This window comes from Oncorhynchus mykiss, chromosome 22, assembly GCF_013265735.2.
Source record: "Oncorhynchus mykiss isolate Arlee chromosome 22, USDA_OmykA_1.1, whole genome shotgun sequence".
Classification (NCBI taxonomy): Eukaryota; Metazoa; Chordata; class Actinopteri; order Salmoniformes; family Salmonidae; genus Oncorhynchus; species Oncorhynchus mykiss.
Window position 1 is genome coordinate 51575874 of NC_048586.1, and position 11703 is coordinate 51587576.

Here is an 11703-nt window from a genome sequence, read left to right on the forward strand (position 1 = left end):
TTAAACAGCTTGGAAAATTACAGAAAATGATGTCATGGCTTTAGAAGCTTCTGATAGGCTAATTGACATCATCTGAGTCAATTGGAGGTGTACCTGTGGATGTATTTCAAGGCCTACCTTCAAATTCAGTGCCTCTGCTTGACATCATGGGAAAATCAACAAAAAAGAATCAGCCAAGACCTCCGCAAGGCTGGTTCATCCTTGGGAGCAATTTCCAAATGCCTGAAGGTACCATGTTCATCTGTACAAACAATAGTACGCAAGTATAAACACCATGGGACCACGCAGCCGTCATACCACTCAGGAAGGAGATGCGTCTCTCTCCTAGAGACGAACGTACTTTGGTGCAAAAAGTGCAAATCAATCCAAGAACAACAGCAAAAGACCTTGTGAAGATGCTGGAGGAAACAAAAGTATCTATATCCACAGTAAAACGAGTCGTATATCAACATAACCTGAAAGGCTGCTCAGCCAGGAAGAAATCACTGCTCCAAAACCACCATGAAAAAGCCAGACTACGGTTTGCAACTGCACATGGGGACAAAGATTGTACTTTTTAGAGAAATGTCCTCTGGTCTGATGAAACAAAAATAGAACTGTTTGGCCATAATGACCATCGTTATGTTTGGAGGAAAAAGGGTGAGGCTTGCAACCCGAAGAACACCATCCCAACCGTGGCAGCATCATGTTGTGGGGGTTCTTTGCTGCAGGAGGTGCTGGTGCTCTTCACAAAATAGATGGCATCATGAGGATGGAAAATTATGTGGAAATATTGAAAGACATCTCAAGACATCAGTTAAAGCTTGGTCACAAATGGGTCTTCCAAATGGACAATGACCCCAAGCATACTTCCAAAGTTGCGGCAAATTGGCTTAAGGACAACAAAGTCAAGGTATTGGAGTGGTCATCACAAAGCCCTGACCTCAATCCTATAGAACATTTGTGGGCACAACTGAAAAAGTGTGCGAGCAAGGAGGCCTACAAACCTGACTCAGTTACACCAGCTCTGTCAGGAGGAATGGGCCAACATTCACCAACTTATTGTGGGAAGCTTGTTTAAGGCTACCCGAAATGTTTGACCCACGTTAAACAATTTGAAGGCAATGCTACCAAATACTAATTGAGTGTGTAAACTTCTGACCCACTGGGAATATGATGAAAGATATAAATAAATTAAATAAATAATTAAATCTCTACAATTATTCTGACATTTCACATTCTTAAAATAAAGTGGTGATTCTAACTGAACTAAGACATCATTTTTACTAGGATTAAATGTCAGGAATTGTGAAACATTTAGAAAAATTGAAATGTATTTGGCTAAGGTGTATGTTGGTACAGCAGTGTGTAGTTGGTACAGCAGTAGGTAGTGTGTAGTTGGTAAAGTAGTATGTAGTATGTAGTTGGTATGTACTATGTAGTTGGTACAGTAGTGTGTAGTTGGTACAGTAGTGTGTAATTGGTGAGGAAGTATGTACTATGTAGTTGGTACAGTAGTGTGTAGTTGGTACAGTAGTGTGTAGTTGGTACAGTAGTGTGTAGTTGACACAGTAGTGTGTAGTTGACACAGTAGTAGGCAGTGTGGAATTGGCACAGTAGTGTGTAGTTGGCACAGTAGTGTGTAGTTGGCACAGCAGTGTGTAATTGGTACAGCAGTGTGTAATTGGTACAGCAGTGTGTAATTGGTACAGCAGGGTGTAGTTGGTACAGCAGGGTGTAGTTGGTACAGCAGGGTGTAGTTGGTACAGTAGTGTGTAGTTGGTACAGTGGTGTGTAGTTGGTACAGTGGTGTGTAGTTGGTACAGCAGGGTGTAGTTGGTACAGTGGTGTGTAGTTGGTACAGTAGTGTGTAGTTGGTACAGTAGTGTGTAGTTGGTACAGCAGTGTGTAGTTGGTACAGCAGTGTGTAGTTGGTACAGTAGTGTGTAGTTGGTACAGCAGGGTGTAGTTGGTACAGCAGGGTGTAGTTGGTACAGCAGGATGTAGTTGGTACAGCGGTGTGTAGTTGGTACAGCAGGGTGTAGTTGGTACAGCGGTGTGTAGTTGGTACAGCGGTGTGTAGTTGGTACAGCGGTGTGTAGTTGGTACAGCGGTGTGTAGTTGGTACAGCGGTGTGTAGTTGGTACAGCAGGGTGTAATTGGTACAGTAGTGTGTAGTTGGTACAGTGGTGTGTAGTTGGTACAGTAGTGTGTAGTTGGTACAGCGGTGTGTAGTTGGTACAGCAGGGTGTAGTTGGTACAGCAGGGTGTAGTTGGTACAGCAGGGTGTAGTTGGTACAGCGGTGTGTAGTTGGTACAGCGGTGTGTAGTTGGTACAGTGGTGTGTAGTTGGTACAGTGGTGTGTAGTTGGTACAGCGGTGTGTAGTTGATACAGCGGTGTGTAGTTGGTACAGCGGTGTGTAGTTGGAACAGTAGTGTGTAGTTGGTACAGCAGGGTGTAGTTGGTACAGCAGGGTGTAGTTGGTACAGTAGTGTGTAGTTGGTACAGTAGTGTGTAGTTGGTACAGTGGTGTGTAGTTGGTACAGTAGTGTGTAGTTGGTACAGTAGTGTGTAGTTGGTACAGCAGTGTGTAGTTGGTACAGTAGTGTGTAGTTGGTACAGTGGTGTGTAGTTGGTACAGCGGTGTGTAGTTGGTACAGCAGGGTGTAGTTGGTACAGCAGGGTGTAGTTGGTACAGTGGTGTGTAGTTGGTACAGCAGGGTGTAGTTGGTACAGCAGGGTGTAGTTGGTACAGTAGTGTGTAGTTGGTACAGTGGTATGTAGTTGGTACAGTGGTGTGTAGTTGGTACAGCGGGGTGTAGTTGGTACAGCGGGGTGTAGTTGGTACAGCGGGGTGTAGTTGGTACAGCAGTGTGTAGTTGGTACAGCAGTGTGTAGTTGGTACAGTGGTGTGTAGTTGGTACAGTGGTGTGTAGTTGGTACAGCAGGGTGTAGTTGGTACAGCAGGGTGTAGTTGGTACAGCAGTGTGTAGTTGGTACAGCAGTGTGTAGTTGGTACAGTGGTGTGTAGTTGGTACAGTGGTGTGTAGTTGGTACAGCAGGGTGTAGTTGGTACAGTAGTGTGTAGTTGGTACAGTGGTGTGTAGTTGGTACAGCAGGGTGTAGTTGGTACAGTAGTGTGTAGTTGGTACAGTGGTGTGTAGTTGGTACAGTAGTGTGTAGTTGGTACAGCAGTGTGTAGTTGGTACAGCAGGGTGTAGTTGGTACAGTGGTGTGTAGTTGGTACAGCAGTGTGTAGTTGGTACAGCAGGGTGTAGTTGGTACAGTAGTGTGTAGTTGGTACAGCAGGATGTAGTACTCACAGAGTCTGAGCTGCCTCTGAAGGAGTCCAGGCTGTTCTGAGTACAGGATGATTTCCTCAGCACCTCATCAGTTGCATGTCCGTCCGTGATACTGTCTACGTCTCCAGAACCTGTACTCCCCTGCACCTCCTCAAACTCCTCCTGGTCACAGTATGACTCTGTGTCTGGTAGGACGCTGAATGACACCTCCTCTCTGACCTCCCTGGCCCCTGGGACAGGCACAGTGGGCACTAGCTCTGCTCTCCTGTCTGGCACAGCCTCTGGGAATCTGGAGGGTTCCGCCTCTATTCTAGTTGGCATAACATCTACCCTGGCACAGGGTCTGTCGGGTACTACGCCCACTCTTCTGGGCACACTGTTGATCTCTGGAGCCACCTCTATTCTCCTGGTGGGTTGGTGACAGAGAGCCTTCCCACCTCCGTTGGTGAGGCCAGGGAGAGGAGGAGCTGGGTGGTGTGTAGGGACAATAGAGGTGAGGGGGTAGTAAACAGGGGGACAACACGGGGCCTGAGAGAGAGCCAGGGCATGTGCTACCAGACTCTCAGCGAAGGCAGGAGGAGAAGGAGGGAGGGAGGAGAAGACCTCCTGGTCCAGAGGAACCTCCACGGGGAAAGGGAAGTCAGGCAGGAGGATACCGCTACCGGGACACTCCTCCTCAGCATGGAAGCCCTCGTCCTCCTCCTCCTCGGCCCGGGCCAGGGGAGTGGTGCTCTCTGAGGGGTCGTGGAGATTCTCCTCGATGGACAGACTCTGTTCCAGACCCCCAAAGTCCAGGAGCTCCAGGAACTCTGTGGCCACGCGAGACGCCTCCTTCTCCAGCCGGTAGATCTCTGCGTCCCTCCTCTGCCGGAGCTCCTCCCTGCTCCCTCCCAGGCCGTCCCCTAACATGGACACCCCGTCCTCCCTCTGGCGCTGCAGCCTCTCAATCTCCTTCTCCAGCCGAAGGATCTCCTCCATCTGACAGGACTCCTCCTCAGAGGTGTGGTGGGGCAGGGAGTAGGACAGGGACACCTCCTTATGGGGAGCAGGAGATTCCATCTCCAGGGAGTTCCTAAAGGGAGAGAAGAAGAGGAAGATGAGTAGAAGACGAAGAGTGAAGACAGAGTGCTATAGACAGACTGGAATGACAGCCGGCACACTGCTACTAGTGTACCTGTTGTTGGCTGTGGCTTTCTCCTCGTCTTCGACTTGCTGTCCGTTGCAAAGCTCCTCCTCCTTTCTCTTCGCTGCTTCCTGCTCCTTTTGTTGTCCCAGTCTCTCCTCCTCCATCCTCCTCACCTCCTCCAGCTCCAACACCCTCCGTCTCTCCTCCTTCCTCATCACCTCCTCCAGCTCAAACACCCTCCGTCTCTCATCCTCCTTCCTCCTCCTCAACTCCTCCTCCTCTCGTCTCTTCTCTTCCTCCAGCCTCTCCCCCTCTACTTGCCGTCTCTCCTCCTCCTTCCTCCTCAACTCCTCTTCCTCCAGCCTCCTCCTCTCCCCCTCTACTTGCCGTCTCTCCTCCTCTATCCTCTTCTTCTCCTCAGAGAGGTGTCGATAGAGGCCTCGGGCCAGCCGACCACGCTGGTGTTTCTGTAGAATGACAGCTGCGGTGCGGAGACGAAGGAACACACGTCTCCAGAAGTGAGCTCTGTAGTTCTTCTGGATAGTGACGGTGCTGGCCAGCACCCTCTTATAGTGCTTCCTACAGGAGGGGACAGCACAATGCAGAGACACGGACAGAAGACATACTGTCATTCACTGTCTCCTACAGCTCTTCCTACAGGAGGGGACAGCACAATGCAGAGACAAGGACAGAAGACATACTGTCATTCACTGTCTCCTACAGCTCTTCCTACAAGAGAGAGGACAACACACGCTGTCCACCTTTCAAACACTATCTCCTGGACCACCCACCAGGCCCTGCATCTCTGCCCAGAACCTCAACCCTGACCCAGGCCGCCACAGCCCCACGGAGACCTCTCTCCCAACCATGTGGGGCTGGGTGACCTTGCCCACTACGTAAAAGGGGAGAGGGGACTTCGTCACGTTCCATGGAGGGCTAATTTACACCCCTGGCCAGGGGAGCTGACGTGGTGGGGGGTGGGAGGGGGTCTGTCTAGATGCCTGAACAAGCTCTCTGATGTATGCTGTCTCTCTCACAGGGCAGAATGTCTCTCTGATTTATGCTGTCTCGGTCTCTCACAGGGCAGAATGTCTCTCTGATTTATGCTGTGTCTCTGACAGGGCAGAATGTCTCTCTGATTTATGCTGTGTCTCTGACAGGGCAGAATGACTCTCTGATTTATGCTGTGTCTCTGACAGGGCAGAATGTCTCTCTGATTTATGCTGTGTCTCTGACAGGGCAGAATGTCTCTCTGATTTATGCTGTGTCTCTGACAGGGCAGAATGTCTCTCTGATTTATGCTGTGCCTCTGACAGAGCAGAATGTCTCTCTGATTTATGCTGTGTCTCTGTCTCTGACAAGGCAGAATGTCTCTCTTATTTATGCTGTGTCTCTGTCTCTGACAGGGCAGAATGTCTCTCTGATTTATGCTGTGCCTCTGACAGGGCACAATGTCTCTCTGATTTATGCTGTGTCTCTGTCTCTGACAGGGCAGAATGTCTCTCTGATTTATGCTGTGCCTCTGACAGGGCACAATGTCTCTCTGATTTATGCTGTGTCTCAGTCTCTGACAGGGTAGAATGTCTCATCTGTCTGGAACTCACAATACTGTGCGGTCATCTCATCAACTATTCAATCAGGCCGGTATTGATGCCATTTGTTCACAGAATAACTAGATAAACTCTACTTTACAAAATAACATGGTCGAGTACTATAGGATGGACACGTGTGGGGACTGTCTGCTGTGTTTCTAAATGGTAGTCAGCAGACGGTCAGAGGGAAGATGAACACTGAGTCTGCTAATGGTTCAGAATGGCATTATTTTTACACCTTACTAATCCAGATTGTGTATCTCGACTGGCATCTTCCATAACTTATGCTGGGACACAGTTGAAATGGTCTATTTTGGGTTGATTAAACATGTCAGATACAGATCATTCAGACGTACTGGTATGACTCACCCCTACAGAGAAAGTTAAATCCTACTAAAAAGACAGGGATGACAGCTGGGTTACCTGGGATACCATGTCACGCTAACAGTTATTTATGATAGTCACCCCCCTCACAGAATAAATCGGTATAAACAAAAACAATCATACACAAACACACAGTGACATCCTGCAGTACATAAACTAACTACCACCCCCCAGTCACTCCCCCCAGCCCCTCCAGTACATAAATGAACTACCACCCCCCAGTCACTCCCCCCAGCCCCTCCAGTACATGAACTACCACCCCCCAGTCACTCCCCCAGCCCCTCCAGTACATAAACTAACTACCCCCCCCCCCAGTCACTCCCCCCAGCCCCTCCAGTACATGAACTAACTACCACCCCCCAGTCACTCCCCCTAGCCCCTCCAGTACATAAACTACCACCCCTCAGTCACTCCCCCCAGTCACTCCCCCCAGCCCCTCCAGTATATAAACTAACTACCACCCCCCAGTCACTCCCCCCAGTCACTCCCCCCAGCCCCTCCAGTACATAAACTAACTACCCCCCCCCAGTCACTCCCCCCAGCCCCTCCAGTACATAAACTAACTACCACCCCCCAGTCACTCCCCCCAGTCACTCCCCCTAGCCCCTCCAGTACATAAACTAACGACCACCCCCCAGTCACTCCCCCCAGACCCTCCAGTACATAAACTAACTACCACCCCCCAGTCACTCCCCCAGCCCCTCCAGTACATAAACTAACTACTACCCCCCAGTCACTCCAGCCAGCCCCTCCAGTACATAAACTACCACCCCCCAGTCACTCCCCCCAGCCCCTCCAGTACATACACTAACTACTACCCCCCAGTCACTCCCCCCAGCCCCTCCAGTACATAAACTAACTACCCCCAGTCACTCCCCCCAGCACATAAACTTCCACCCCTCAGTCACTCCCCCAGCCCCTCCAGTACATAAACTAACTACCACCCCCCAGTCACTCCCCCCAGCCCCTCCAGTACATAAACTACCACCCCCCAGTCACTCCCCCAGCCCCTCCAGTACATAAACTAACTACTACCCCCAGTCACTCCCCCCAGCCCCTCCAGTACATAAACTACCACCCCTCAGTCACTCCCCCCAGCCCCTCCAGTACATACACTAACTACTACCCCCCCAGTCACTCCCCCCAGCCCCTCCAGTACATAAACTAACTACCACCCCCCAGTCACTCCCCCCAGCCCCTCCAGTACATACACTAACTACTACCCCCCAGTCACTCCCCCCAGCCCCTCCAGTACATACACTAACTACCACCCCCCAGTCACTCCCCCCAGCCCCTCCAGTACATAAACTAACTACCACCCAGTCACTCCCCCCAGCCCCTCCAGTACATAAACTACCACCCCCCAGTCACTCCCCAAAGCCCCTTCAGTACATAAACTAACTACCCCCCCAATCACTCCCCACAGCCCCCCCAGTCACTCCCCCCAGCCCCTCCAGTACATAAACTAACTACCACCCCCCAGCCACTCCCCCCAGCCCCTCCAGTACATACACTAACTACCACCCCCCAGTCACTCCCCCCAGCCCCTCCAGTACATAAACTAACTACCACCCAGTCACTCCCCCCAGCCCCTCCAGTACATAAAATAACTACCACCCCCCAGTCACTCCCCAAAGCCCCTTCAGTACATAAACTAACTACCCCCCCCAGTCACTCCCCCCAGCCCATCCAGTACATAAACTAACTACCACCCCCCAGCCACTCCCCCCAGCCCCTTCAGTACATAAACTACCACCCCCCAGTCACTCCCCCCAGCCCCTCCAGTACATAAACTAACTACCCCCCCCCAGCCACTCCCCCCAGCCCCTTCAGTACATAAACTACCACCCCCCAGTCACTCCCCCCAGCCCCTCCAGTACATAAACTAACTACCACCCCCCAGCCACTCCCCCCAGCCCCTTCAGTACATAAACTACCACCCCCCAGTCACTCCCCCCAGCACCTTCAGTACATAAACTACCACCCCCCAGCCACTCCCCCCAGCCCCTTCAGTACATAAACTACCACCCCCCAGTCACTCCCCCCAGCCCCTCCAGTACATAAACTAACTTCCACCCCCCAGCCACTCCCCCCAGCCCCTTCAGTACATAAACTACCACCCCCCAGTCACTCCCCCCAGCCCCTCCAGTACATACACTAACTACTACCCCCCAGTCACTCCCCCCAGCCCCTTCAGTACATAAACTACCACCCCCCAGTCACTCCCCACAGCCCCTTCAGTACATAAACTAACTACCCCCCCCAATCACTCCCCACAGCCCCCCCAGTCACTCCCCCTAGCCCCTCCAGTACATAAACTAACTACCACCCCCCAGTCACTCCCCCCAGACCCTTCAGTACATAAACTACCACCCCCCAGTCACTCCCCCCAGCCCCTCCAGTACATAAACTAACTACCCCCCCCAGTCACTCCCCCCAGCCCCTCCAGTCACTCCCCCCAGCCCAGCAGTATCCACCTCCCCTGCACTCAACCTCCAGCTCCCCTAGCCACTCCCCCCAGCCCCTTCAGTACATAAACTACCACCCCCCAGTCACTCCCCAAAGCCCCTTCAGTACATAAACTAACTACCCCCCCCAATCACTCCCCACAGCCCCCCCAGTCACTCCCCCCAGCCCATCCAGTACATAAACTAACTACCACCCCCCAGTCACTCCCCCCAGCCCCTCCAGTACATACACTAACTACCACCCCCCAGTCACTCCCCCCAGCCCCTCCAGTACATAAACTAACTACCACCCAGTCACTCCCCCCAGCCCCTCCAGTACATAAAATAACTACCACCCCCCAGTCACTCCCCAAAGCCCCTCCAGTACATAAAATAACTACCACCCCCCAGTCACTCCCCAAAGCCCCTTCAGTACATAAACTAACTACCCCCCCCAGTCACTCCCCCCAGCCCCTTCAGTACATAAACTAACTACCCCCCCCAATCACTCCCCACAGCCCCCCCAGTCACTCCCCCTAGCCCCTCCAGTACATAAACTAACTACCACCCCCCAGTCACTCCCCCCAGACCCTTCAGTACATAAACTACCACCCCCCAGTCACTCCCCCCAGCCCCTCCAGTACATAAACTAACTACCCCCCCCAGTCACTCCCCCCAGCCCCTCCAGTCACTCCCCCCAGCCCAGCAGTATCCACCTCCCCTGCACTCAACCTCCAGCTCCCCTAGCCACTCCCCCCAGCCCCTTCAGTACATAAACTACCACCCCCCAGTCACTCCCCAAAGCCCCTTCAGTACATAAACTAACTACCCCCCCCAATCACTCCCCACAGCCCCCCCAGTCACTCCCCCCAGCCCATCCAGTACATAAACTAACTACCACCCCCCAGTCACTCCCCCCAGCCCCTCCAGTACATACACTAACTACCACCCCCCAGTCACTCCCCCCAGCCCCTCCAGTACATAAACTAACTACCACCCAGTCACTCCCCCCAGCCCCTCCAGTACATAAAATAACTACCACCCCCCAGTCACTCCCCAAAGCCCCTCCAGTACATAAAATAACTACCACCCCCCAGTCACTCCCCAAAGCCCCTTCAGTACATAAACTAACTACCCCCCCCAGTCACTCCCCCCAGCCCATCCAGTACATAAACTAACTACCACCCCCCAGCCACTCCCCCCAGCCCCTTCAGTACATAAACTACCACCCCCCAGTCACTCCCCCAAGCCCCTCCAGTACATACACTAACTACTACCCCCCAGTCACTCCCCCCAGCCCCTTCAGTACATAAACTACCACCCCCCAGTCACTCCCCCCAGCCCCTCCAGTACATACACTAACTACTACCCCCCAGTCACTCCCCCCAGCCCCTTCAGTACATAAACTACCACCCCCCAGTCACTCCCCCCAGCCCCTCCAGTACATAAACTAACTACCCCCCCCAGTCACTCCCCCCAGCCCCTCCAGTCACTCCCCCCAGCCCAGCAGTATCCACCTCCCCTGCACTCAACCTCCAGCTCCCCTAGCCACTCCCCCCAGCCCCTCCAGTACATACACTAACTACTACCCCCCAGTCACTCCCCCCAGCCCCTTCAGTACATAAACTACCACCCCCCAGTCACTCCCCACAGCCCCTTCAGTACATAAACTAACTACCCCCCCCAATCACTCCCCACAGCCCCCCCAGTCACTCCCCCTAGCCCCTCCAGTACATAAACTAACTACCACCCCCCAGTCACTCCCCCCAGACCCTTCAGTACATAAACTACCACCCCCCAGTCACTCCCCCCAGCCCCTCCAGTACATACACTAACTACCACCCCCCAGTCACTCCCCACAGCCCCTGAAGTCACTCTCCCCCAGCCCTCTTCCCAGTCCCAAAGTCACTCTCCCCCAGCCCTCTTTCCAGTCCCCTAGTCACTCTCCCCCAGCACTCTTCCCAGTCCCCTAGTCACTCTCCCCCAGCCCCTCCAGTATATAAACTAACTACCACCCCCCAGTCACTCCCCACAGCCCCTGAAGTCACTCACCCCCAGCCTTCCTAGTCATTCCCCTAAGCCCAGCAGATTCCACCTCCCCTGCAATCAACCTCCAGCTCCCCTAGTCACTCTCCCCCAGCCCTCTTCCCAGTCCCCTAGTCACACTCCCCCAGCCCTCCTAGTCACTCTAACCCAGCCCTCTTCCCGGTCCCCTCGTCACTCTCCCCCAGCCCTCCTAGCCACTCTCCCCCAGCCCTCCTAGTCACTCTCCCCCAGCCCTCCTAGTCACTCTCCCCCAGCCCTCCTAGTCACTCTCCCCCAGCCCTCTTTCCAGTCCAATAGTCACTCTCCCCAAGCCCTCTTCCCTGTCCCCTAGTCACTCTCCCCCAGCCCTCCTAGTCACTCTCCCCCAGCCCTCCGAGTCACTCTCCCCCAGCCCTCCTAGTCACTCTCCCCCAGCCCTCTTCCCGGTCCCCTCATCACTCTCCCCCAGCCCTCCTAGTCACTCTCCGCCAGCCCTCCTAGTCACTCTCCGCCAGCCCTCCTAGTCACTCTCCGCCAGCCCTCCTAGTCACTCTCCGCCAGCCCTCCTAGTCACTCTCCCCGAGCCCTCTTCCCTGTCCCCTAGCCACTCTACCCCAGTCCTCTTCCCTGTCCCCTAGTCACTCTCCCTCAGCCCTGTTCCCTGTCCCTTCGTCATTCTCCCCCAGCCCCTCCAGTATATAAACGAACTACCACCCCCCAGTCACTCCCCACAGCCCCTCAAGTCACTCACCCCCAGCCTTCCTAGTCACTCCCCTAAGCCCAGCAGATTCCACCTCCCCTGCACTCAACCTCCAGCTCCCCTAGTCACTGTCCCCCTGCACTAAA

The 11703-nt window shown here is 53.5% G+C and overlaps 1 protein-coding gene across 3 annotated transcripts in view; it reads right to left on the reverse strand.

Annotated features, from left to right (window-relative positions):
• myo10l3 (myosin X, like 3) overlaps positions 1-11703 on the reverse strand; it is a 186610-nt gene that overhangs the window by 63098 nt on the left and 111809 nt on the right. For all 3 annotated transcript variants that reach the window (XM_036959515.1, XM_036959516.1, XM_036959514.1), the window contains 3 exons: positions 4661-4988; positions 4458-4567; positions 3305-4355 (listed from right to left, as the gene is read on the reverse strand). In XM_036959515.1, the coding sequence (XP_036815410.1) occupies positions 3305-4355; positions 4458-4567; positions 4661-4988 (1489 nt within the window). The remainder of the gene's footprint in view (positions 1-3304; positions 4356-4457; positions 4568-4660; positions 4989-11703) is intronic.